At 39.4% G+C, this 27,415-nt stretch overlaps 1 protein-coding gene across 25 annotated transcripts in view; it reads left to right on the top strand.

The window, feature by feature from the left end:
• CHL1 (cell adhesion molecule L1 like) overlaps window positions 1–27,415 on the top strand; it is a 140,188-nt gene that overhangs the window by 106,939 nt on the left and 5,834 nt on the right. For 13 of the 25 annotated variants that reach the window (XM_030500966.1, XM_030500957.1, XM_030500963.1 and 10 more), the window contains 17 exons: window positions 1,441–1,572; window positions 2,164–2,328; window positions 2,994–3,105; window positions 3,805–3,971; window positions 5,511–5,676; window positions 6,862–6,986; window positions 9,770–9,871; window positions 10,078–10,275; window positions 11,146–11,216; window positions 13,739–13,961; window positions 15,194–15,309; window positions 15,477–15,681; window positions 15,913–16,035; window positions 17,356–17,535; window positions 24,333–24,494; window positions 25,174–25,305; window positions 26,139–26,211. In XM_030500966.1, the coding sequence (XP_030356826.1) occupies window positions 1,441–1,572; window positions 2,164–2,328; window positions 2,994–3,105; window positions 3,805–3,971; window positions 5,511–5,676; window positions 6,862–6,986; window positions 9,770–9,871; window positions 10,078–10,275; window positions 11,146–11,216; window positions 13,739–13,961; window positions 15,194–15,309; window positions 15,477–15,681; window positions 15,913–16,035; window positions 17,356–17,535; window positions 24,333–24,494; window positions 25,174–25,305; window positions 26,139–26,211 (2,452 nt within the window). Of the gene's footprint in view, window positions 1–1,440; window positions 1,573–2,163; window positions 2,329–2,993; window positions 3,106–3,804; window positions 3,972–5,510; window positions 5,677–6,861; window positions 6,987–9,769; window positions 9,872–10,077; window positions 10,276–11,145; window positions 11,217–13,738; window positions 13,962–15,193; window positions 15,310–15,476; window positions 15,682–15,912; window positions 16,036–17,355; window positions 17,536–24,332; window positions 24,495–25,173; window positions 25,306–26,138; window positions 26,212–26,331; window positions 26,370–26,952; window positions 26,957–27,415 lie in introns of all 25 variants that reach the window. The other 12 variants (XM_030500969.1, XM_030500971.1, XM_030500972.1 and 9 more) reach the window with 5 other exon arrangements.

Genomic DNA, 27,415 nt, shown 5'->3' with positions numbered 1-27,415 from the left:
AAGAAATCTGTATCATGTGAAGGAAATGCAATGTTATAATTTTAGATAAGCTTCAATGTCTTGAATTTTACTTCAGCCTTTGGATGTTGCTTAACCATGTCTCTTCATGGGTGATTTACTGTGGAAATGGACTGTGTGTAGTATCACATTTCAGGGGTTTTTTTTTAATATATCTGTGTGAATATGAGCAACGTTGATTTGTTTTATCATATCACACTGATAACATCTGGAGATGTATTATGAGGCAACAGCTCTGTTAATCTTCAAAGCGTTTTATGAGCATTAACTAATGAATCCTCATGTTTCCCATACATGAGCTCATCTTTTTCGAATAAGGAAAGAGGCTCAAGGATCTGCCCAGCATATGCAGAGGAGGTAGTGTCAGGTCTGGAATTAAAATTTGGAAGTTTGTTGCTTCTCAGCGAGAGATAAGGGTGAATTTAAGGGTGTGTTTTGGATCGAGGCTGCCCAATGAAGGGTAAGCAGGCTCAGGGACCTGCATTCAGTTTCTAGAGAACAAAGGATTCATCAAATTAATGTTTTGGTTTTGTTGTTGGTTGGGGTTTTCTTCTGCCCTCAGTTCCTTTCCCTCCCTTAGGGTTGTGTTTTTCCAGTGAGGTTTGGGTACCTGCTGCTCCGGGGCTGCTCTGCAGAGGAGGTTTCCCCAGGCTACCCCAGTTTAGCTGGCGGTGCTGGGAAAGAGGAGAGCACAGGGAATGCAGTAGCACATTGTCGCTCCTCTACCACCACCCGGTGGGCAACCTTTCTGGGCTGCTCCTCGGGGTGATGGTTCTCTCCTCCCTCCCCAGTGGTGAGAAAATGTTCCGTCATTCCTAAATATGTTAAGGATCAGCCTCTCATCTGAATACACGATGGAAAACCAGAATATCGAAAATCACAGTGCATTTCCTCAGCACATCTAGATGAGCATATAGAGGTGCTGCATCCTTCGTGCAGCTCCGCTGCACTGCTGTACTCTGGCTGCTCCTGGGCATTTGCTAGTGGCTAGTGAGGGGGATTTGAGCTGAGCTGGATGGATATTTGCATCTTGTTCGAGTTGCTGAAATAGTCTTACCTCATTTCACAGACCACAATCTCACGACTGAGAGTCCTTGTGAAAACACCGACGCATTCACGTTTACCTCTTTCCCCAGCATCTCACCTCCATTTACATATGTTTTCCACCTGGATAAACACTTCGCATTTCCGACACTCTCTCCCTGACACACCCATTTCACAAACGACAGAAACTGATGTATGCTGATGCTAATTTTACCTTTTGTAACATCAGTTTGCAAGAAATACAATAAGCCGCACAGTAGGCTGCCAGGAGCTGGCTGGGAACTGTTGGCAGCGATTGCCATCTCCTGGAGGACCAGAGGAATAGCAGGGTTAGACATTTCTCTGGCACCTGAGACCTGCTATGTCCCCTCTTTACAGAGCCTCCTCAGTGGATAAAGAAACCTGAAGGTGGTGTTTACAGCGTGGGAACAAATCTTGTGCTGCTGTGTGAAGCTATTGGCAACCCAGAGCCAACCATTCAGTGGAAACTTAACGGGATGCCCATCGATAGTAAGTGCAAGGTCTAATGTTCTGCTTTAGGAGGTGGCCGGGTGGGATGTGCTTGGGTTGTGCCCAGTTAGAGGGAACATCTAAATCCTAACACCGAATGATGTCTAGTTTGACATCTATTTAGATATGAATTACTACTTACTTAATAAATCTGATATTTAAATATGATCTTGAAGAGAGTAAGGATGAGAGCTGAAGGGTGCGGAGTGGTGGTATCCCTAAGTTACTGCCTCATCCTATAACACTCCCATCTTCTGGGGATCAGGGATAGCTTGTGTTCATTGCGGGCTCCTGATCTTCCTTTGTGCTTCTGAAGAAGCACAAGTGACTGCATGGCTGGAGAGCACAGGCCCTGCTCCCTAGTGTAGCTGTATTATTGCTACTTTTTTAAAAAGTCTGTGTGGGGATATTACTGGAAATTGGTGCTCTAGAGAACTTTAGGCCATGGGGCTGCTGGCAAAGGCAGTGCTCTGCAACTTGCCCTCCGGCTGTTGAGCAAGGTTCAGGTTTGATCCTGAAGATGTGCCTTGCCTTTGACCGTCAAATAGTGAGGAGACACAGTGAACTCCACAGCCATGGTGTTTTCTCCAGCTCCTGACAGAGTCTGGGTCCTTCCAGGTAGGACCTTCAGAGGGAGAATCTCTGCCAGAGAGATCAGCCTTACCAACCTTCAGCTTCAGGACAGTGCTGTGTACCAGTGCGAGGCCAGCAACAAGCATGGCACCATCCTTGCCAGTGCCAATGTGAATGTCCTCAGTGAGTACTGTCCCAGCCTTTCATGTACATGAGAAAAGATCTAACTGACGTGTTCCATTCTGCTGACTCAATCTTCAGAACAGGTTGGGGTTTGTAACCATGTGATTGTTCATTTGCATTGCCCCCAAATTGTTCAAACTAATGCAACAAGCCTGATCATGGACAATACTATATCCTTGGTATAATTGTTCATGAGCTTTAATATATACTTCTTTAAAATATATGGTTGTGGTTGGACTCAAAACCTTTTGAATTCAAACGTGCTAAAACCACTGGGGGGTGAATTGTGGCCACAACTCTGTTTTTTAATTAAGTGTATTGTTAATCTTAAATTTCAGCTGTGGTGCTCAGCCTGTTCTGTGAAGAAGGAGAGTGATGGGCATTTATTTAATAAAGGAGGTTTCTCGAGGAAGCAGAACCAGGTCTGTTTTCTCCCCTGGAGCATGTTGATGCTTCATGTTCTGAGATGTCCAGCAGTCAACCACTGCTATCAGTGGAGCTTATAAGGGTTCAATTGCTCTGTGCAACTGGTTCCAAAAGGCAGTGAAATGCCCATTAACTAGCTAAGTCTTTGACCTTTGCTGGAAAAGGGGATGATGCAGGCACAGTATTTATATTCCCAGTTCTGAAATGCAGTGCTGCTCATTTTGCATTCTCTTCTGCAGATATCGCTCCCTTAATACTGACCTCAGATGGTGAAAACTACGCTGCAGTTGTGGGTTACAGTGCCTTCCTGCACTGTGAAATTTTTGCCTCACCTGCAGCAGATATTAGATGGTAAGCCACTCAGAACTGAAGTTTTCATGTGAAACAACTTCATATAGGCTACCTAAACACAGACAAATGTGCTAGTTATTATTTCTATGGAGTTAAAATTAGAACTTTGTAACAAAACTGTATATACGTATTTTGTGTTTAAATGCACTTTTAAGAATCCTGAAGAACTGGTTCATAAAAAAGTTAATTAAAGTCCTCAATACCTTTGTGAGACTAGTGCTGGGATATTCATTAAACCAAGCCATGCTGTATATAGTCAAATCCTGCTACAGCTTCATCGGCCTTAGTTTAATATTGGAAACTTTTTAAGTTTGGACACATTATTGAGCTGGAAACGCAATGACTTACAAAGCATATTTACCTGGAGAAGGTTCCGTATGGTTGGAAATCACAGGATTGTCATAGCCCTTTACAGGTGCAATAAAATTGCAAATGGCAGCTATAGATTAAAGACTCAGCCAGACTAGTTTAAAGACTTTGCTAGAGACTGTCAGCGCATTTTTAGCTTGCAGGAAGCTTATGTCCCTTTATGATTTGCTGCACGTGGTAAACTGATCTGCTAATCCTGACTTGATTCCTCAGTGGCAGAGCTGACACCAGCTCCCAGAACTCCTGTTCCCCCCTGCAATATCTGCTAACCTTGAAATAACAGTTCCTGCAGCCCTAGAAATAAGCCATAACTGTCGTTATCACCTTTAGGACTAAGGATGACAGCATAGAGCCACTTTCAACATTACGCTATGAGTTAAATAAGAATGGAACCCTGGAGATCAAAGAAACAAAGAAAGAAGACTCAGGATCATACGCTTGCTGGGCTGCAAACTCTGTTGGAAAAAGAGCAATCACTGCCAATCTAGATATAAGAGGTAATGTCTCACTTATGCATAGAAAGACCTTTCACATCTGCTAAGGTTTGATATTTACAAATTTTCACTAAATACGTAATTAGTAAATATTCACTCCAAGATAGAGATTTATTCTGTGAGGCTATAAATTCTCTATGTACTAAGACCTGAAAGTGCCACAAGTCTCATATATATGTAGCAGTTAGTACTGTCTCCATTTTTCTGTGTGATTTCTCCATGATCATACAGGATGTTTACTTTTCCTGGACATTTGCAAAAGCTGCATAAGCCACCAAAAACTTTTACTTTACTTCCCAGATCCATTCACTTTATTTTCTCAAAAGGATTTTCTTTCCCTCTTGCCATCAGCCCCGTTACACTCAGAGCAGGTTCTTGGCTGACCCTGGATAGCCTAGAGTTGTCCCTGTGCTCGTGGGCTTGATGGGGTCCTTGCTGAGTCAGACAGGGTCCCACAGCTGTAGGCTTCCTCCTGCTTAAAGCTGCTTCCCATCTGTTGATCAGAAGGTACATCCCAAACTGAACTAATACCTACAGTAAACACCAAGCACATTGCAACAGGATGAGTTAGGGGATGCTGCTGGTTTAAGGGCTCTGTGTTGGGCTTTTGCCTGATTATCAACTGGACAAATATTTGTAAATAGAGGCGAAAATAATTACTGAAATGTGTTTACTTATAAATATCAGATACTTACTTGTGCTTCAATTCTGTTTTAAAGGGATTTATGTGGTTGGCTGGGCAGGAGGGGTTTTCCCCTGGAGGGTGTGATGGCAGAGCACAGCTTCTGTTGAGCACACAGATTAAATTTAGTGCATTGCAAACAAATTTACTTAGGATTTAGGGCTTGCCAATAAAAACAAACCTTAAATACTCAATTAGCAAAGTCCTCAAAAGGACTCTCAGTTACAGGTTTGCTGTGACAAACTTGAGGAAAAAACCCAACTCTTTTTGTGTTCTATTTCCACCCACTCCCTTTGCTTTGTAAATTTTACAGTGATAATAAACATGAAATGTACAATGAAATTCTCACAGAGCCACTGTAAAAGTAAATTCAGCCAAGTGCTTTCTTCTCACTTATTCATCTGTTTCTGCATTCAGATTAGAATCAATTAAAAGAACAAACTTGATTGCAATATTTTTTCTCACTTGACTTTAATAAGCTTGTAATTTTTCTTGGAGCATTGCCAAACCTTATTTCAGATGGCAATTGGACATAAAAATCATATTCAAGCCTTTTATTTCTCATCCATTTCATGAGTCTGATAACAAGGATTTTCACCTGTGACTTTTTTTTGGTGGTTTTGTTCTTTTTGTGGAGCTCTTTGTTTTGGCATGAACTAAAAAAGATTTTTTCAAGATAGAAAATTAAATCCTGGCAAATACCTATTTCAAAAACAACCATTCTTCTCTTGAAATGTTTGTACATATAACAAAAAAGACATGATCGTTTCTCCTAAGGTTGATTTTGGTATATGAAATGCTTGGTGAAAATTTGATGTAATAGTCTCTTGTAATCAAAGTGGTTTTCTGTGATCAATCAGATGCTACAAAACTTGTTGTTACTCCGAAGAACCCCCGAGTGTTGAAATCACATTCAATTTTATTGAAATGTCAGGCTGAGTATGATTCACACTTGAAACACAGTTTTAAATTATCCTGGAGGAAAGATGGAGATGAGCTGCCAGTCAACAGCACGGAAGGTGGCAGGTAAGCAGGGAAGAAACAAGAGTTTTCTTGATCTCAGCTGAATAAAACTGTATGGTGCTGGAACATGAGTTTCAATAAACATCAGATTTAATAGCTTGAAATGCAAATTTATGTCTGCAAGAATTCTTCATGCAAAATGTGAATAGATCTGCATTTTTATATACATATAAATGCATATATATGAGTTTTGAGCCGTGGCTGGCAAATGATTTTGTTTTTTATTAACTCGCTCACTATCATAGCAGAATGTTGCATAAATATTGGTTCAACCCAAAAATACAACCCTAGCTCTACTGCAGTCATCTGTGGTTTTTTTTCTCCACTACAGTGGAACTAGTCTTTTCCTTTGGTTTACACCTCTTTGGCTGAAGCAGAGTCCTTGTAATGTTGAAGTGGATGGTTAACAACTTTGTGGGATTCTGCCTGAAATCGTACACATTAAAAGCAGCAAGTTTTTCTTACATAACATGAGAAAAAGAGGAGTTTTTCTTACGTTTCTTGCAAGTCCAGGCTGAATTTTGCCCTACTCTTGTGTTTCCATTGGCCTCAAGGGGATGGCACTAAGCCTTTATTCCATATGAAGGCTCCCACAGTGGGCAATCAGATGTCTTTATTAATTACCCCAGAAGAGAGATATTTTCCTAAATACTGCAGTGCTGGAGAGGATGAAGATCCTGCTGAGGCCACGTAGCATGGGGAGATGACGCCAAGCAAATGCCATGTCTGCAAGAGAGCCCATGTGCCTGGGTTAATGCCAGCTTCCCCTGGTGCATTGGACATTGCACAAGTGGGAACAAGTGGGTTGAGAATGCTCAGTTTTACTGAGCCCTTTCAAAAATTCGGTATAAAGCCCGTGTATTTGCCTCATTAATGATGTGCCAAAATCCTATGTTCCAGACACTAAGCGACAGCATATCAATGTGACTCTTTTCAGCCCAAGAGAGACATGCCAGCTTCCAGCCACAGAGGCTAAATCCCTACAAAATACAAATAATACAGTGTATAATACAACTACAGTTATGTTTTATAGTAGTCGGCCTAACGTGCAATTACATTATTCAAAATGTCATGTTGCAAAGTTTTTTCCTGAACAGTTTCTTGAAGAACAGTGGTGTCTGTCATATGCTTATCTTGCAGATTTTTCTCTTCCTTGTTTGTATGTTCCTTTTTTTCTTTGCCCCATAGGATAATTCTGGACAGGGATACTCTGTTCATATCAAGCGTGACACAGGAGGATCAAGGAGTTTACATGTGTGTGGCCAGGACTTCTCTGGATAGTGTCATGGCTGAATCACGATTAATTGTTCTTGGTAAGAGGATATTTCCCAGTGTGCCAAGAGCTCCATGCAGCATATAATGCCATTGCAGCAGTTTTGCTTATTTGCTTTTTTTATCCAATTCAGTTACAGAGCCTCAATAACCCAGTTTCACAGAGATGTAATATACCTCTCCCTCGTTAACCTCAGTTGTGCTATCCTTGTATATCCTGGAATCAGGATGCTGATGCAAACTTTTCATTTATATTTAATGTTTGTTATACCTAAGACAAGGCAGCCTTTTTTCTCAGTTCAGGGGTCACCCACAGTGGCTGTAGGAGGTTGCCCAGGATGGAATGTGTAACAGCATATTAAGAATGGCTCTGCTTCTGCTTTGAAGTCCTTGATCAGTTCTTCACCCCACTTTACTAGAGATTTGCACACAAATTACCACTCGGACTATTTTTTGAAGAAGAAGGACATAAGGCCAGTATTTAGATGTCCAACTCCTCTGAACATCAGTGGAAGTTGAGCATCTAAAAGGATTAATTATCTCTGTGAATCTGGGCATAATTTATTATCCAGTGGCAAAGAGCAAGTACACGGCAGAGAAAAGCCTCGACCTGGAGAGCCTGATGCTTGACCTTGTGTGATCATCCATACAACTTGCCTCCCTTCCTGAAGGGCCACTTGAAATTAAGGGAGTGAACTTGTGGAGTGATGTGCAGTCCTTTGCACATGTACGTAAGGGCATCAGCCAATAGGTAAAATTCTGTGGATATTTTTGGAATCCTGTGGATAGTTTTGCATCATTTAATTTCATTACATTTTTTTCATTTTACATTTTTATATATTTCTGGCAGTGATTGAAACAAGAACTAAGATAATCTGAACTTCAAGATGTTTTCTCACTTTAAATGAATGGCATTTTTCAGTAAATAGTAAATGAAGATGATGTTGTGCACATTATTTATGGTATTGTGTTCTTTACTGCTGTATTATTCCAAATGTTTGCAGACTATTATTTTATTTACGTACATTACTTATGAAAATATCATGGAGCACTTTTTTCCCTTTTAAAAAAGTGATTTGCAGAAGAAGCAAAACAGTCTTCTGCTTTTTTCCCTTTGTTTATTGTATATAAGAAATGTTTTGGTGGATTAACAGTATCTGTTATTTTCCAAATTAAAACTTCAGACTGCTTTTGCAATGGAAGACCTGTGAAATAGCTAAAGAATTAAATATGACACAGATGGAGATATCAGAATATGAGCAGCTAAAAGCAAAAGAAATGTTCAGTTAGAATACTTCTAAGTATTTGTTCTGTGATTAATGAACAGATAGAGTGGTGAGTATCTTTAGGATGTACCATCACTGTCTTTAAAGTATATTAATATAATGAATTTTAACACTAGGTATGCTCCAAGAACACAGCAGCAAAATGCCTGTAGATTAAACTGGTTTCTCATGATTTTACCAAGTAGAACAGAAATAGGGAAAAGAAATCCAAAGAAATCTAGAACAAAAAACCCAACCCAGATATAACCTTTTTAACCTTTAGATGTACCCTGAGATAAAAAGAAGACTCAATATTGTTATTTAAAATCTCAGTACAAACACAATTAATTTGTTTCACAATGACTGAAGCAGTCTTGGTGGCTAAGGTAGCTGGTTTTCCTGTAAGAAATGGCATTGACAGCCAAAAAATATAGTTGGAATGTTGGGGCAGGAGGAGGTCAAATGCCTGAAGTTGTGCAATCTCATTTCCTTGGTCTGTAACTTTTTTAGATTTTGAAACACCAGCCTTATGTTTGAGGAGAGGGAGCGTGTGTGTGTGACTTTGGAAGGATGAAATCAGGACAAGGGGTTACTCCCCCTGCAGTTAGAAATGACTCTTTTACATCAGGCTCTATAATTGCAGTTACCAAACTAATCCAATACAATCAGACTGTAAACTGTCAAAGCAAACCATAAGGAAGATAAACATCTGTCAGTCTGAAAACACTACATTTGAAAGTATTCATTCAATTGCAGGCAATTGGGCAAAAGACCCATAACACATATCACCTCTTCTGCACTTGATGCTGTTGAGAAGCCAGGTCATGTTGCAGACATGTTCTGCCCCCATGCCCTCTCCCAGGACTGTGAGTGGGAGCAGCCTGTTTCAGCGATGCTGGTGACCTCAGCCCTGATTAATACCACATCCCTGAAAAGTGAGCTCTGACAGCAGCAGGGTAGTCCTGTACTTGGTCTTGTATAGTGCAGTGCGGTTATACCAACCACCACCAACTCTGACATATTCTTTGGACAGCATTAGTTGAGCTAGCAGGTAATGAATTTTCTTGTTTCCTTTTAATATAGATCCCCATAACTGGGATAATGAATGTTATCCTTTCACTTGTTCTCTAAAAGGCTAAGTTCAATAACTGTTAGAGCTGAGTCACCTTCTACCACTCTGGTTTGCCCCAGAGTAAATCCAAGTGATGCTAATACAACTTTTTGCTAAGAGCAGTGTCAGTATCTATCAACAATTAAATAGATCTTAATGTTGATTTGAAAAGAAAAATCTGTTGCTGCAAGCACAGTAATGAGAGTAGATGGAAATGAACTCAAGAAGGGATATTGCCTTAATAAGAGAGAAAGCAGGACCAGAAAATTCAGCCTGGTTTTCTGTAGTAAAAAGGGTCTTTAAAAGCAATTCTCACTTTCCTAATTTTATCTATTTTGCAATCAAAAGATATTTTATCACCATCCTCCCTGACCTTGCTGTTCCTTTGGAAAATGCCAATCCAAACAGAAGTAGCTTGCCATGCTCCTGACACTTCATTATTTTTCAGATGTTCCTGATCCGCCAGAAGATCTTCAGCTCTCAGAAAACCAAAACCGAAGCATTCGACTATCCTGGAAAGCTGGGGCCAGTCATAACAGCCCTGTTAATGGTATGAAGGATTTTAGTAGCATCATCTTGGACTCTAGCATTATGACGTGTCATGGCTGTTAGAAGAAACAAACTGCTCACAGCCACACTTACTTTGTTTTGCTATGACAGCTAATTTGTTGTAAGTTCATTTCCATCCTTGCTGTTTATAAGCTGCTTATAAAAGCTTTGCCTTTTTCCTTTTGTTTCCTTTCTTTTCCTCCCCAGAGTCAATCATAGAGTTTGAAGAGAACCGGTGGGAGCCGGGGAGGTGGCAGGAGCTAACCAGAGTCCTGGGGAATGACACTACAGCCCTTTTGTCACTGGCCCCATATACGAATTACCAGTTTCATGTCATATCTGTGAATGCCGTGGGAAGGAGCCAGCCCAGTAAACCATCGCTGCGCTATGCAACACCTCCGGCTGGTAAACACTGCCATCTAGTTTTCAGAATATTATTATTTTTTGTGTTTTGCTGGGAATAACAGTGCCTTCCTGTGCTTCAGAGGGGTGTAAAGGAGTCAGAGTCAGTCATGCTGCTTTCGCTGCTCAGTGGCAGCCCAGGGATGCCAAAGGAGGACTCTACACTGCTGTGGTTAGCAGGGTGTTTCCTGACAGGGCACCCATAGCATCCCGCTTTCCTGAGCTCTGCTGACTTTGCACCTTTAAAGGCCATTGCAGCCCTTTATGGACAAGCAGTTGTCATAGATGAGGATTTATGGGAGCCTTTCAGCAGTGCTAAGTTTGTTGAAAATCTCCATTCACAGTGCATTTCTTACTGTGACAGAAAAGCACAGTGAAATGTTGTGTCCCTGAAAGTAATTTTTGGAGGCCAACTGTTCCGTACAGCATTTGCATTCCTTGGCATTTTTCTCTTGGTTTTTTTTTTTTTTTTGTTTACTTCTATTTCAGGTCCTTCTTCAGCTGTGTGCGTTCCACTAATGGTACACCTTCTGTTTACTATTCCCATAGGGAGAAAAATCTTTTCCTCGTAATCCCCCTACATCTGGTGCTTTGAAATCCAAAAGTCACAGTTTCATGTTAGCTGGTGGCTCCAACCAACAAGGGCACTTAGGAATCAAAACTGCATAAACAATGTGTTTTGGTCACAGCAGCTTTGCTGATCCAAGTAATTAATCTCCTGAACATTTTTTGTTAAGGTCTCTTTCACTGTCAGTAATGTGGAAATAAGAAAATTTTTTCCATCCTTTTTTTTTTTTTTTTTTTCATTTAAATAATAAATGCAAATAAAACCTTAGGATATGCAAACTAACCTTATCACCTGTGTGGTTCCAGCTCCAGACAAGAACCCAGAAAACATCCGAGTTGAAGCTTCAGAGCCAAATGAGATGGTGATGAAATGGGAGGTAAGGAAATGTGTCCGTCAGTGCTACAGTACTGGAAACAGGTTCTCCATTCAAGCAGCAGTTGCTAAAGATTCTAAATTTATCAGGATGTTGTTTTAATATAATTACATTGAAAAAGAAATAATGGATTGCTTGACTTTATCTCCCCTTCCCCTACCCCTGTTTTTTAGGAAATACTAGCAAATTCCATAGGTAGGATCCCTGATGCTCCTGAAGTCAAAGATAAAGTTGTTACTGACTTGAATGTGTTCTGGATTTCCTTCCCTAGTTTCATTTTTGTTTCAAAAGTCAGTTTCTCACATCTAACTTTGCAGGTTAGTAAGCATGAAAGTCTTAAAAGCACAGTGAGAATTCCCCAGAGTATGCTCTTCTTCTGTGGATCTTGCATACAATAAATTGCTTAAAATATTGTGGTCTTACCCTGCTCTGCAGGAGGAGCAGCCAGGCCCAGGGAGGGTATGATATGCACAGAGTTTCTGCCCTTCCAGCGTGGATGTTTAAAAATGATGCAGATCGCTTGGCCAAGAGAACGTGAGCTTGAATTTTTACATCAAGAACCAAAGGAGTGTAGATAAAGCTCTTCTGCATGTGTGTCAAAGGAATTGTGTAAAAGTCTTGAGGATGGTTTCCAATCTTCAAATTCCCTAGCTTTTAAGCTTACAGCTTCCGTGCCAACAGTTTAAAGAGAGATATATTCCTTCATTTAACACCAATACCCACAGCATATTTTTTGTGGCTGGAATTAAACACAATTTACATGAGATTTACTTCTCAATCTGCTTTGAAGTCTTTGTTCACAGGAAAGAACAATAAATGTTGCCTCAGTGTGAACTCGTGGCTTAGACTACAATTGCAAAATTATAGTCTATATATTGATATATTGACTTGGATTCGAACGGGGATTTTTGGTGTACAACTTAGCCCAGGGTCAGGGAACACAATTCTGCCTCTCAGAAGAAATGCAGAGTGGTAGTAACCAGCATGGCTGGGAAATGCTGCTATTACCAATGTTTCATTGAACAGAGAAAAAGTGTTCCTCGCCGGGAAGCCTGTAATCCACTACTCGGACAGCGTAAAAGTAGAAGCGAAAATTGAGATTGAAGGGAGAGAATGAGATTGACAGGCTTTGTTAAATCTTGTTGAATCATTTAAATGTCGTAAACAGGATATTCATTTATTTATGGTGTTTTCTGTATGCTTTTCAGAGGAAATGCTAGACACTGAACATGCTATTTCTGGCAGACAAAGCCTGCAAAATGATGTTAATCTCCCTACTTTGGATTAAGAGACCAGATGAGTATTAGAGACTAGCTTTTCAGCCAAGGATTTGCAGTATTAAAGGAGATCAAAATAAGAGTCAAGCAGTGCTGCAATTTAACTCTAAACGAGAAGTTATTTTTTAGTAGGAATTTTTTACTTCTTCAGCTTCTCTTGCAAATCCCATTCCCTGGGATCTTTGCCATGGAGGTGATTTCTCCCAGCAGTGTCTGTTAGAAAGATAGCCAGTCTACCAGTTCCTTCACCACAGTCATCCCAAAGGTCCTCATACTCTCAGAGCTGAGAAGTGGGAATTTTTGCAGATCCTCCAGACCTAGGTCTCCACACACATGAAGAACATTAATGGGGCATTACTTTCTTCTGGTACTTGAAAATCGATGCTGTTTAATTTAAGACCTCTGTGTGCAGCTTGGATACCTTATCAGTTCTTATATATTTAATACGTACAATATATAATTAAAATATTATTAAAAGTAGGTTAAGTGGTGGGGAACACCCACAGCTGGTTCAGTGGACTGAAATAACCTTCATCTTTTTTGGTAGTGCAGCTGACCAGTTAACTTTATTAATTAAAGAAGTACATTTTCAAAGAAATAAATTAACTGGAGAATGTCTCTTGATAAGCCATTGCCATGCATCTTCTAATATTTTATAAATTAATGTTCAGTAGATGGGAACCATGCTGTGATGAATTCTTCAGCTGACTGGTAAAAAAGAGTAGCACAGCAGTTGCACATGAAATGTCCAGGCGTAGTTTCAAGCATTTGCTGCATATTTGGAACAAATCTAAATTTTAATGACCCAACTTGCTGCGCTACATAAAATTCTCAGATAAACTGCAGATTTTAGCTGTACTAAAAGGCACACAGAGCCTTATGCCAAAATCTGCATTTTAGATGTGCTAGAAGGCATGCAGTTTTATATCGCATAAGAAAACAAAGAAAACCTGTGGCAAAACAAAAACTGACGTATGTCGTATGCAGAAATATGTCTACCAGCAATTAATCTGGTTTTAATTCAACTGTTTCTCTGTCTTTCACCCACCTTTCTCTTGAAGTCATGACATTTTTCTTCCAGTCATCTTAAAATTAACACAACAGTGAAAAGTTAAAGCTTTCTTTTTTCTCCTTTTCTCTGCCAATGTTGTAACACGGTCTCCAAAATTATTGCCCCCCTCCCCTCAGCTGCTGTTTCATGATTACTACAACAAAGGCAGACAAGATCTCTTTTAACTTCTTCCGCAGCCATTGAAACCCATGGAGAGAAACGGGCCAGGGCTGGAGTACAAAGTCAGCTGGCGGCAGCGGGGAGTCGAGGCGGACTGGAATGAGGAGATGGTGAAGAAGCATTCCCTGACCCTGCGAAACACTCCCACCTTCGTGCCTTATGAGATCAAAGTCCAAGCAGTAAATAATTTAGGATCTGGTCCTGAACCAAACATTACCATTGGATATTCAGGAGAGGATGGTAAGTAGCGGAAATGCCCATGTGAAAACACACTGCATGGGGGATTCTTGCAATGCAAAACGATCGAATATGGAGTGATGGATTAGGGAGCCCACGGCCAAAACTGCTTAAATGCCAGTGCTCATGGGGCTAGGTGAGATACAGCTACCACTAGTGCTAGAATCTGAGGGTTTTTTTGGAAAGGTCACTTGTACTTTCATTAATCTCAGTTTCTGGCTTAATCGAGATACTTATTTGAAGGCCACAGTCTGTAAGAAGTCTATGAAGTGTAGCAGTCATTGTGTTGTGGTGGGAAAAATAATCCTTAGCTTGCCTGGGCCCAGTTCAACAGTTTAACACTGTCAGAAGTTACATACCCTGCAATTAAGTACGAACCCTCAGGTGCTGCACATTGTAGGTGAATTTATAGATGATGCCATATTCCCATGTACGGTGGATGTGACTTTGTCCATTGAGTCCTTGAAGAACAGGTCCTCTTCTTCAGCCTGGGTTTCTGCCCAGTGGCTTTCCATGGCTCCTGGGTGGCACAGCCCCCTCTCAGGCCTCCCTGTGTCACTGGAGAAGTCTTCCCCACTCTAAGACTTTGCTTTGGATCTACTCCTGCAGCAGGAACGTTTGGTGGTGCCTCTTCTCTTGCCCGTATGGTGTATGGAAGAAGAGATGAATAGGGAGAACTGAGAGGAGGAAACCCCCCAGCATATATATTTTCTTTGTGTGTCTGTGATGCATTTAATTTTTGTATCTATCAGTGGAAAATCTTTCTCGCAATTCAGTCGTCAATGGATCAAGGCCTCTTTTTTCAGGCACTATAATAGCTGTCTGTGTTGTGTAGTGATTAAAATCCTACTGTTTAATGAGCTTAGTTGTAAAATTATATTGATTATAAAAAAACTTCATGATTGCCTTCTTCAGTGCTGTGTTAATAATTTTTTTTATTCTTCTCACTGCTGTAAGCATTACTTGAAACAGGAAATCATAAATACTAGTTTAGAAATTCATATGTCCCAGTGCACCCATATTCCAGCCTTCAGCAGAAAGCACTGATACGGCAAAAGAATGTTTACTGGCCCCTTTCACCCACCAGATGCAGGTGGAATGGCTTTTTTCTTGCCTGCAGTAAGACTGCATGAACTGCCACAGCTTGAGCTGGAAAACCAAGCCCTGTAGCTGTGATCAGTGTGAAACTGAGCTCTTTTATGTATCTTTAATATGTAGCACTTTTGTTTTTACAGTTCCAGATGCTGCTCCTTCCGGTGTATCAGTGGATATTGTGAACAGCACACTGGTCAAAGTCTTCTGGTTTGGCATACCAAGGGACAGAGTTCGTGGACATTTAAGAGGCTATAAGGTTACAAATTTCTCTTTAAATATTTGTATATAGTTGAATAAACTACTAAATGAATCCCAGATCAAAGATAGATTGCAGTCACTCATTTCTGGGAAGATGAGATAAATCAGTATAGTTTTCAGCCCCATACAACATAATTTGTTATAGATATACCAATCTCAATGCAGGTCAGTTGGTGGAAAACAAAGAGCATGCTGGATGGAAAAAGGCATCACCCAGAGAAACACTTCCTAACGTTTGTAGGAGACAGAAATTACGGGATGATTCCTGGTCTAGAGCCTTTCAGTGAATTCCGCTTAACTGTTTTGGCTTACAACTCCAAAGGAGACGGCCCAGAAAGCTCCCCTGTTGTGTTTGAAACTCCAGAAGGAGGTAAGACAAAATAAGAATATGAGGTGGAGGGACATAAATAGAAATTGTCCATGTAACAAAGCAAGTTGACTTCCTTATTTAAGGATTGTAAAATCTCTAATATTCATAAAACCCTTCACAAGAAAGGGGAACTGTAGGTGTTGAGCTAAACTATATCCTCATTTAAGAAGTATGTGGAGGAACAGAGCAGTTCAATCCTCTTCTCTGAAAGCTAATCCCTGTATCTTCCAGTCCCTGAACAACCACGTTTTCTCAGGATCCTGAACTTTGACAAGGACTCTGTCACTCTGTCATGGGGACTTCCCAAGAAAGCAAATGGACACCTTACTGGCTACATTTTGCAATACCAGATGAGTATGTGCTTGTTTTACTTTGATTTTAGAATTTAAGCTTTATTAGTTAAAGAAAAAATGAGAGAGACAGGAAAAAAAAAGGCGGGGAGTGGGGGGAGGGAAGAGATGGTTGGGTGTTATATGTGCAGTTAGTTACTTAAAACAGAGGCTGGTGTGAAGGGCTGTTTCTGAGATCACTACCACAGCCATAGCATCAGAGCAGCGTGTTTTCAACTGCAATGCGCACACAGCCTGCTAGAGGGCAAGCTAAAGTTATCTTCCAGAGCAAAGAGTTTTCTATGCACTTCTCTGATGTAAGCTCACATTGCTGCCATGCCCTGTTCCGCATTTATAGACAAATTTAATTATTTCACATCTACAAATTACACCTAACATAGATAAGACAACCCATAAATTGTAGGGACACTTTACTGAAGTGAAACTCATTCAATGCAAAATAATTTGTAATGAGAGCACTTTAACCACATTTATTCAGATCTTAACGTTGTGTCAGTGAGCACCTCGTACCTGTAGAATGCCTCAGCAGAAACGCAGATCACTACCACCTGGGTCATGTTTTTGAGTAATCACATTGAGAAACAACTAAATACCAGGGATATTTCTTTCTTTCTTGCCTATGAAAGAACTGAGTACCTAGGAAGAGACTGAGCATATAAGCTCAGGCAAGATCCAGTACTGGTCACAGACTGCCACGGCTGTGAGGTGTGGTGACAATTCAAGGTATTTTGCATGGGTTTTGAGGATCAAAGAGGATTAGACTGTGCCCTATTTACAGAAAAACCCCAAACATGTACTTTTCACTTACCTCTGCTGATAACAGAACTGCCCAGTTGCCTTTGCAAGCAGGGGCTAGAGGCTAGATCTTCCCTTTCTTTTTGATGACTATGGGCAGAGAGTGGATCTGTCTATTTAGGCAGTTTGGGAGGGAAAACCCCTCCTTCAATTGCCAACTGTGCCAAGGCAGAGCAGAGCAAAGCAGAACAGCCATTAACTTGCTTGCAAAAGTTTGCAGATGTTTGGAAGCAAAGCAAGAAGCAATTTATATATATTTAATGATCTAGGAGACAGTAATTTTTACCTCCCACTCAGTATGTGCATATCTAGAATCAGAGAGCTTTTTAAGAACAGCAATAGCTCACTGAGTAGTCAGGAGATTGACATGGACAAGATAAATCCCGTTTAAGTACTTGGCAGGAAGGTGAGATATGCTTATTCAGGCTGCATCCTTCCTACTTACTGCAGAGTGCCTCCCTTGCAGGACACGTTTCATGTTCGTATACTTTAGCTGCTGGATGTGACTCAACTGCCTTTTCCCTTTCAGTAAACGAAACGCATGAAATTGGACCCCTGAGCGACGTCAGTGTAACAAACCGCTCCACACTCAGCTGGAGGCTTTCAGGTCTCAGCTCCAGTACCAAGTACAAATTCTATGTAAAGGCTTGTACAGTCAAAGGCTGTGGGAAGCCGGTCACAGAAGAAGGACTAACGATGGCTCAAGGGAGTAAGTTAATAGGCAATATGTTTTTATGTGGAGAAGCTCTAACAATAATGGGAAAATCTATTGAGAATATTCCAGGCTTGACATTTCCTTTGTAATTAGAGGAAATAAATTTGTTTCTCTTTCTATGAGAGCAATCAATGAACTTTTTAACGCAGCAATGCAGTTCTTCAGGAAAGTAGAGCTTATCTGTTTCATTTTGCTGTACAATACTGTCTCTATTCTCACCAATCAATTCTTTAAGCCGTACTAGAATAAGTGAATTGCATTTAGTCATGAACAGAAAATTAAAGATCTAGATAATCTGTTCTCAGTAATATTATGAAAACAAATTCTGCCCTTGCGTGAAGATGGGGGACTGCCAGCAGCAACATTAGGGACAGGCATTTGACATCCAGATGAACATAAAGTTGACTGCAGTGCATTTGATACATTATTTTAATATTATTTTATCAGACACTGCAAGTGAGCATTTGTGTGCCACTTATACCCTATCCTAAAACACCAATGATCAGTGATTTAAAGGAAAATCTCAACCACTGTATGATAGCTCATCTTTCACGTTCAGCTGAAATGAAATAATATTTACTGTGCTCAGCAAGTCTGAAAATTCTACAGTACCAAGGAACAAGTCCTTGCTATTAATCAGAAACCATTGCTGTGCACTTCGCACAGGGAAGGAGAAAGAGAATGTGATAAGCAAGAGTCCTGGCTTCATCATTCTGTAGCAATGGCAACAGTCTGGAACAATGTTGATATAAAATAGAAAAATGGTCCTTGTTGCACAACATCCTACCGGACTTCTAAGTTGCAGAATCTCTTCAGCTACTGGTAAAGCATATAAAAAGTACTTTAAACTCACTGTATCCTGGTTCAGGAGCCAATCAGGAACTATCACCTGTTTTCTCAAGTAGTCAAACTTCACAACTGTCTTGTAGACTTCAGTCTCACTGTAGAATACAGGTACTCACGTAGTGGAAACTATTAATCTATCAGCATGATTTAAAATGAGTTCTTCATTAAGGAAAGTAAAAAATCCTTTTTGTTTCCCAAGCTAAAAATACACAATTTCACCTCATTAGTTATCTTTTCTAGCCTTCATTGGGCAGCCAGAATAATGTGGTTTTGCCACTGTAAAATCTATATCTCTTTTGAATAACCTTATCAGATTTTATGAAATGCATCCCTGTCTGATATGCTTAAAAGGATGATAATGTTGCCATTTATTTTGTTCTCATTCTCTTCTTTCCTAAGACTGTTTCACCACCAGCAACAGCTGATTCTTGTAAAATGCTTGTAGAATAGAGAAGTATAATTAATATATGCTGTGAGGGTCCAGTTCTGCTATTAATATGTGCTCCTTGCTAGTTCTCAAGCCACCCTAAATTAGGACACTGCATCTGTCACTGAGAATCCATTAGAGTTTTGTGTCATTATTTGCTGGCTTAATTGTTCAAATATTTTTCAACTAAACATGGTAGGCTGAAGAAAAATAATCACTCTTTTCAGTGACCTTCTTGAGGTTTTAAGCTGTGGTATGGGAAGCAAGGCAATTGCTCAGAATTAAAACAATCACTCTTTTTGAAGAAAGGGAGTGATTGCAAAAGTCAAAGTTTATAATTTAAAATAACCCACATAAATGACAGATGTAAAATGTGGTGCCCTCTGAAATGAAACTCTGTGATAGAGCACTCCAAGTTTCTTTGGGTTTTGATTCAGTGATTCTATATCCACTCTATTCTGGTTTTAGTAATAAAAACATAAAGCTCTCATTGTTCATTTTAAGACTTTGAATAGCTTCCACTGGTGTAATAAAGCCTTTGCAGGCTGTGCCATGGGTATTTCAGAATTTCACGATACATTCTGCCAGGGAAGTGGAGATGTTAAGGTGGAAACTATGGATTCATTCAGATTTTATCATTGATACTTCATCTGCTTCACTGCTATTGTTTTCCATTTATTTGCAGTTATCCCTGCTACTGTAGTCTGGAACCAGAAAGAAAAGCCAATCTCTTTTCTTAATATGTACATATGCGAGTATGCATATATCACCACTAAAACCAAGTCTGTGTAGGGAAAATTGTTGTGCTCTAAATGATAATTTTGCAAGCCTGTAATTTATGCGCAACCCGTTTCCTGATGATGAGATTGCAGTGGCATGAATGACTGAATTTAGTAAAAAAAGGTTTCTCTCAATTAAACAAATATAACTCCCTGTATAGATAAATGGGTGGATTGTTCCTTTTGTCTACAACTGCAGCATCTTCTTCTGTGAATGAACCCTTCAGATTTTTGTCAGGAGTAACACATTGCTTTGAGTTAGCAACACTTTACCAAAAGGTCGATGAGTGAATCCCATTTCATGCTCACATCTCTATCTCTTCACTTTCCAGTAGAGCACTGCTGCACTGTGCTTCTCTGGCAGTGGTGATCAAACCCTCTGCTCTGCAGTACTGCCTCTGTCAGAAGGGGCTGTTTCTGTATATTTACTGAACAGACAAAATAACCAGACTTTAATATTTGTTGCTAAGATTAAATGCAGGCCCATTGAAATTAGTGAGAAACAGCAGTAGGTGATAAAAAAACCTTTCATTTATAGCATCCTTGTTGCATGACCCAAGACCACTGACATTGGCAGCTAATACAGTCAATGAAATAAAAGGCCTCTTTCTTATGAAAGGTGTTAAACATAGCCAAAAAATCTCAGGTACAAAACAGTGATAGACAACCAAAGATTATTATCATTTGTTGATAAAATACCGTGGACGTCATGAAGAACCTGGGCAAAAGGATATTTGCGTTGTACCACAAATAATAGTTCAATATGTTTGGGTTCATCTCAGTTTCATTCCACAGAAGAAGGTATGCTGCCTTTAGAAAATGAGTTTAAGTTTTCATTTTCAGGCAGTATTTCCTAAATGACCTACAAACTAATTAATTTTCGCCTTGAAAATGTTGATATCCCAATGATCATTAGCCCTGAGAAAAAGCACAAAATAATGTTCTTACATAAGTGAAAAAAATTAATTTAATTTAGCAGTCCTTCTTGAACACGAAGCTTCTTTTCATCTAGTTACCAGTGTTTCTTGAGGATTACCAAACACGTATTACATGTTGAGAATTATTACTGTGTGTCTAGAAAGTCAAGCCTTAATGAAAAATTCATCCAGAGGAAGCCATACAACTGTAGTTTTATTTTTCAGAGAAGCCAGAGAATAGAAGTTCACCAGTTTCATTATATTTCAATGGCAATTGGCATGTAACTCCTAAGGCTTTTTGAAAATCTTAGCCAGAGGGTACTAATCTTCATCACACACCATAAGATGAGGACAGTAACCATTTGTAACAAAACATACGGTTTTAGTTCTCTTTTGCTACAGGCACAGCGAGAAAGGAAAAATACAACTGCCTTAGCCATATGTAACCACTAGTATTGTTACCAGCAAACCCCCGGAATATACCTTACTTGCTCACAATCAAGAGAAGCTGATGAAATCTCGATGAGAAGTTTCTTTTTTTTTTCTGTCATTTATGCCATTCCACTCTACTGCCTCTTCTTTGGCCGGGGGACCTGTAGCCCATCAAACCCTGTTGCTCATCGCAGCAACAAACCATCCCACCAGCCCAAGTGCTGCATGCAGGCTGGACGAGGAAAAAGAACATCTGGTATATCACTGTTTCACACCCCTATCATCCTGAGCAAGAAAAACAGGCATGTTAAACATAATATATTAAATATATAAGTCTTGGAGTACTTTATGTTATTATTCACAAAATTGAAGCAAATCTGTGATTGTTTGTCTTCGGTATATTTCTTTTTTCCTTTTTCTTCTTCTATCAGCCTGCCCCAGTGTAGCCAACACTGAGAGCTAAAGAGAAGCAGCAAGAGGTGAACAATCTATAACCTGTCTTCTTTTGCGAGCTCAGATTTCTCCTACAAATGCAATCAGTACAGATAGACGGCCACTGACTCACCTATAAATTCTTCTCAGTAGACTTTACATACAACAGGTTTACTAATCTCTAGATCTTAAAATATTCCCAATTTAGCATGAATTTTCTCCTGCACTAAAATAGAGGAAGGATACTTGTGGTGTGTATTTATACACTTTCAATAGCTAGGCACTAGGGGAAAATTAATAAAAGTTCATCTTTCCGTTTATCACAGCAGATGAATTTAGTCAGGTATGGTTATAAATTAAGATGTTGCCCACAATTAATATTTCTCTATTGGACTGCCAGCTTTTTTATGTAAGTATGTTTTATAACAGATGTGCTAACTTTTGGATAACTAGCGCTCTTGTAAGTCTTTGGGTGCAGTTTCCGTTGTTCTTCCCTGTATACCATAAGCTTCTATAAAAAATGTGTGTTCTGTTGTTCTCATAAATCTTGAAGCCCAGTAGGAATATTGTAAAATTGCTGTTCAGTGTTTAATGTTCGTGTGAGTCCCATGGTATGGCTGATAAATAGCGGGGGAAAATGAGAAGTGCTGGTGGTATGCCTTTATTACTAACACTTCTTCTCCCTTATTATAGATTAAAAACCTAACCCAACTGCTTTCAATTTTCTGAAGCTAATTTTTGCAGCTCACTGACCTTTCAGTATGTCGAGATTTTCCTTATCTGTCTGTCTTTGTTTTTGTTTTTCAGGATTCTACACTGCTTTTTCTACTCCAACTACCAAACCTGCCCCAATTAGCAATGCTTTCTCCTCTGTAGATACTATATTGAGTGTGTAACACAGAGCAGAAAGAAATCACATGGAAAGAAACCTCATAATCACCCATCACTGGATACTTGTACTGAGTTTTTTAAAAAAAAGTGTGTTTAGTGTTTTGGGATATGTGATATTAAACAGCCTGGAGAGCCAATGGTAGATCCTCAGTCCCAGGTCAGGTTGTGCTCAAACCTTCAGTTAAGTACATGCATCCCTGCCCTACTTGATGTGCCAGGGCTGCGGCACAGCTGGAGGGGCTGGTACAGCTGAGCAGTAACTTGGCACAAAATGGTTTTTCAGCCATATCAGTTCCCCCTTTCTGTTTCTGTAAAGATCTGACCGTTCAAAAAGAAGAGGCTGGCACAAGCTGGAGATAAATGGGGTATAGATGGGGATTGGTTAAATTGGTTTAAGAAAATGCAGAACAAAACCACAGCTGCTGGCCACCACTGAGCTCAGGGTTGAGCATTCTGCTTACTAGGAGAAATCCTTACTAAGGGAGGTTGTGTTGTGTACAAATTGGACCATGTGGTTGTCATGTTGTGCATAAGTGTTATACGGTATTTAATACACAATAGGTTGAAGGTTCACATTCATTCTTGTTACTTTATAGATAGTGTTTTCATTAACTATGTTTTTCTGATGTCTTGATTTTAGGACATGTAATTAAAATATACCTGTGGTATCCTGTTGCTTAATTTGCAGTTTGATTAAAAATTGTAGCTCAGTTTCACATACTTCATTTAGCAAAAATTACTAATAGATGGATTAATTTATGCTAATAATCTATGCTTCAGTATCAGCAGCATTTCAGCTGTATGTGTTCTTTCTGGGTCCCCATGGTCTACTAATTTAACTCCTTATGATAATACATGTATAGTTGCCTTGGAAAACTTATCTTGAACTATTGCTTTGATTGTGCTTGGATTCATTTTAATCTTTTTTTTTTTCCTTCAGCTGTCAGCTAAGCCTTAATCTCTGAAAACTTCTTGCTTTGCTCGTTTACTAGTTGAAATATTAATGAGAATTGTTTTACTGTCACTGCTAATTGGTCAAGTAGTTTTCGAATTATACTTTGTGCTCAGTCCTTAGTCTAGACGACTTTGGATAAAGCAGGCAAATTAAGCAACTCAGCACAATTAAAATGTTATATTATTAAGTGCAGACTCCAGAAATCTCTTTGCTGCCATAAAGGGCACGCACCCTCCTGTGTTGTACCTGTTGATTGACTAAAGACATCCCCCATGTCCACATAGAGTTCTGAATTTGCTTGTGTGAACAGGCTTTTCATGTTCAGGCAATGATTGCTAACCTCTGTACATGTCCTTTTTTCTGTTATCCATAAATGCTATTTTAAAAAAGCTTATTTAATTCCCTGCAATCTTAATTCAGACAGAAATTACAGTAGGTGTTTTGCAAGTAAAAAGGCTCTGAAACTAGGGGTACTGGAATTTCCCTTCTATGTGTTAATCAAATATTAAACTCATCAGGAATGCCTAAACATCAGTTTAAAAGCAAACTTCAGCTATATCTAAAACAGTGCTTCATACAGGCACTGTGGAATTTAAAAGGACATGGAAAAAGCACTGTCAGGAGAGAAAGGAGTACAAATCCCAATGTTATTTTTTTCTGTGAGACATATAAGAATCCATTTCCAGATAACAAGCTGTCTGTGCTTCCCTGCTGAGTTTAGTTCAATGGGAGAAGCATCAAACCCCAGATTATCTATACAAAGCAAGCCCATTTTCAAGTTGTAATTTTTTAAGCACGCATTAGTTAAAGCAGGTCCGTAATCCCCCATCAATATTAACTTTCCTCCTGGGAAATGTACAAACCCCTTCATAAACATCAGGATTACTTCAGTCTGCTGTTTGTTTTATCTGATTGAATATTAAAAATCAAATGGGGAAAATGTTTTTTTACTTCACTGCCTGCTTTTGAAAATCAGATTATCTGATGACAAATGTCAAAAATCCTTGTGTGTCGTGTGTCTGTTATTTGCATTATCTGTAACTGTGCATTTTGCAGCCTTTTGTTCAATGAATACCATTAATCAATATGACTTGAATATGTACATTCCATAGGTAAAGGGATCGGCAAGATTTCAGAAGCAGTAAAGCCCACCCAAAAGTTTCACCCCATTGAGGCACTTGAGCCTGGAACTGAATATACAGTTCGTCTAGTGACTAAGAATTGGGTTGATAACAATAGCATTTTTGAAGATGTAATTGAGACAAGGGGGAGAGGTGAGACATGCAACCCTTCAAGGTGATAAAGATTTATTTTGAATGTAAATAAATGTGGAGGTTACATCTTGCATTGTGCAGTGAAAGTGTACCAAAATCATTTTGTTCTGTGGTTTTTGACCCTTGCGGTTGAAGCCCATGGGAGTATAAATGCATCCGTGGTTCTTGGATAAGTCCTGTGCTTTACTTGATGCACAATAGCCTGGAACAATTACAAACCTTTACAAAACAGTTTTCCCTCCTATGTGATTTTGAAAGGGTAGTGCTGTGATATAATACATTTTAAGTGTGCCAGTCCAGTGGTTTGCATGTATCAGGTGCACTCTTAACTCTATTTCTTTTGCAAAAACTGCTTTTGCATGAGAGGCTTAACAATTCTCTGTTCAGCTTTCCTATTTGGCATTAATCCTTTGAGTCAACTACTCTCTCAGAATTACCTTTACAAAATGTCTGTATTGTGCCTTCTAGACCACACATTCCCCTTAAATCTAAAAATGTCACGCTCTGGATATATTTCTGTCTTGCATTTCTTTAAGTTGAACACAATAAGTAGTCATAGACTGACGTAATTAGGATCCAGTGAAGAACATGTATTGTGTTCATGTTATAGTAGGGTGATGCCCTTTTCCTCTGATTAATCTTCTCTTTTTTTTTGTTGCTCCTTTTCTGTTTCACAAAGCCTATGCTGGTATTTACGATGGAATTTCCACCCAGGGGTGGTTTATTGGACTGATGTGTGCCATCGCTTTGCTCACCCTACTGCTGCTAACTGTTTGCTTTGTCAGAAGAAATAAAGGAGGAAAATATTCAGGTAAATGGATTTATTGTCCTTTCACTATGTTCACACATAATAACAGGCATCCTTCAGACTTTTCTCTCTGAAGGCTGCAAAACCGCAAGCAGAAACATCCAATTAAGATTTGTAGCTTTTGATACATATCCACAGAATGGATTCTAATGAATATAAGTGAAGCTGTGCTCTCTGGGTGGAATAGTGCCGTGTGCTGGTCAGAGATTTTGCTAAGGCCTTTGATAGTGGTCACTGAATCTTTCAACATTTAAACCAGCCCTAGAGTTAAGGTTCTTCACTGGTTGCACCTCTGAGCCTCTCTTGGTAGGGCTACCTGCTCACTTTCCACCTAATAACAATTACTTGACATACTAGCCTAAGTTCCACAGGTAACCAAACTGCTTAACAATAGAATGATTGCTAAGAGTAATTTTGTAATTTTCAAAGCAATGAGTAAAGTTTTCAGTATAAATATTTAAGTATAAATCTGGTTGCCCAGAGAAGCTGTGGCTGCCCAGTCCCTGACAGTGTTCAAGGCCAGATTGGATGGGGCTTGGAGCAACCTGATCTAGTGGAAGGTGTCCCTGCCCATAGCAGGGGGTTGGAACTGGATGAGCTTTAAGGTCCCTTCCAACTCAAACCATTCTACAACTCTATAAACACTTTCTAGATTTCTTAAAAATTAGGCAATGGGCCCAAACTCTTAATGCCAGTTGTGTCCACATGCAGCGGGAGCTGCTGCCCTCCAGGTTAGGCTGTAGGTGATGACAGGTGGTTTTCCCATTGCACCAGCTAAAAGAAACATCCACCATGGAACATGGCATACAGATCTGTGCTTTATTTTATTTGTACAGTGAAAGAAAAAGAAGATTTGCATCCAGATCCTGAAGCTCAATCAATAAAAGATGAAATCTTTGGGGAATATAGGTAAATAGGACCTGCTTTAACAAACGTTTGTGTTTCTTGGGGTTTTCTTTGTTTCCAGATGTCATCATTATTTAGGACATCTTTATAGCATGCAATTAACGCTGTTTTTCATTTTCAAAGCAAACCTCGTAGGAGTGGATAAGAGTAGGAATATAAAGGTATATCCAGTATACTTAAATCCATCCAAGTTGGGATATAAGTAAATGTTAATGTGTCAGTGGTTATTTTTTACTTGGTTTTGTTTTCTTTTTTTTTTTTTAGTTATCATTGTATGAATAATGTAAATATATATGATAATTTGGGTTTCTGCTGTAATGTCCATTGGAGTCAATAGAAAGACTTCTATGTCTTCAGTGGGTTTCTGAAACCTGGTCAGGCCCAAATCATGCAATATGGGGAATGCTTCTTTTGTGGAAGAAAACAAAAGTTTGAAATACAGTAATAGATGGCAAAACCCCAAACAAACCTCACTACAGAAGTTTCAGTAGGTGAACTGAAACAATCACTTCGGCTGCTTTAAAATAACTAAAGCTTATAATATTGCGTAACTGCGGTATGAAGGAAAATGCATCATTGTAAGAGCCATGCTGGAAAACTGATGTCGATGGCCTTAAGGGCATAAAATTTCCAATTAAATCCTTCTTATATATACTACATTATTTGTACTGGAATAGGGTTTTATTTCTGCATAATTTCCTCTTTATTTAATTTTTAATGCTTTCTAATGGGACAAATATTTAGAAAGGTAAGAAAGTCCTGAGGTTAATAACCTTGACTCCCTCTTTTCCCCCGAAACTCCAAACTTACCTTTTTTTACAAATAGAAATGCCATGTGCAGAAGAGTAGCAAATGTTTTTACTGTATTGATTATATACATAATTGATTATATGCTGAAGAGGTAAATTTCAGGTGTATTTTTCTACCCTTCCTTAGATAACATTGCCAAAACTTTGACACTGAGTTGGGATCAGCAAGGACCATAATTGAGTAATTATGTGCCTAGTTCAGAGGCCTAATATTTTGTTTGGGTTTTTTTATAATCTTTTAATCTACCTTCAAAACCCCCCAATATAGTGTTCAGCCAAGAGAAGTGGGGCTGCTTTGGTTCTTCTCCATAGAGAGAATGGCCAGTGGAATTTCCCTTTTTTCCTGAATTTTGGTGAGGGTCTGTTCTTTTTTATGAGATTTCCATTGAACATAGACC

The sequence above is a fragment of the Strigops habroptila genome, chromosome 11 (genome assembly GCF_004027225.2).
Source record: "Strigops habroptila isolate Jane chromosome 11, bStrHab1.2.pri, whole genome shotgun sequence".
Taxonomy (NCBI): Eukaryota; Metazoa; Chordata; class Aves; order Psittaciformes; family Psittacidae; genus Strigops; species Strigops habroptila.
The sequence above is the reverse complement of the archived record's forward strand: the minus strand, read 5'-3'. Positions and strand labels throughout refer to the sequence as shown.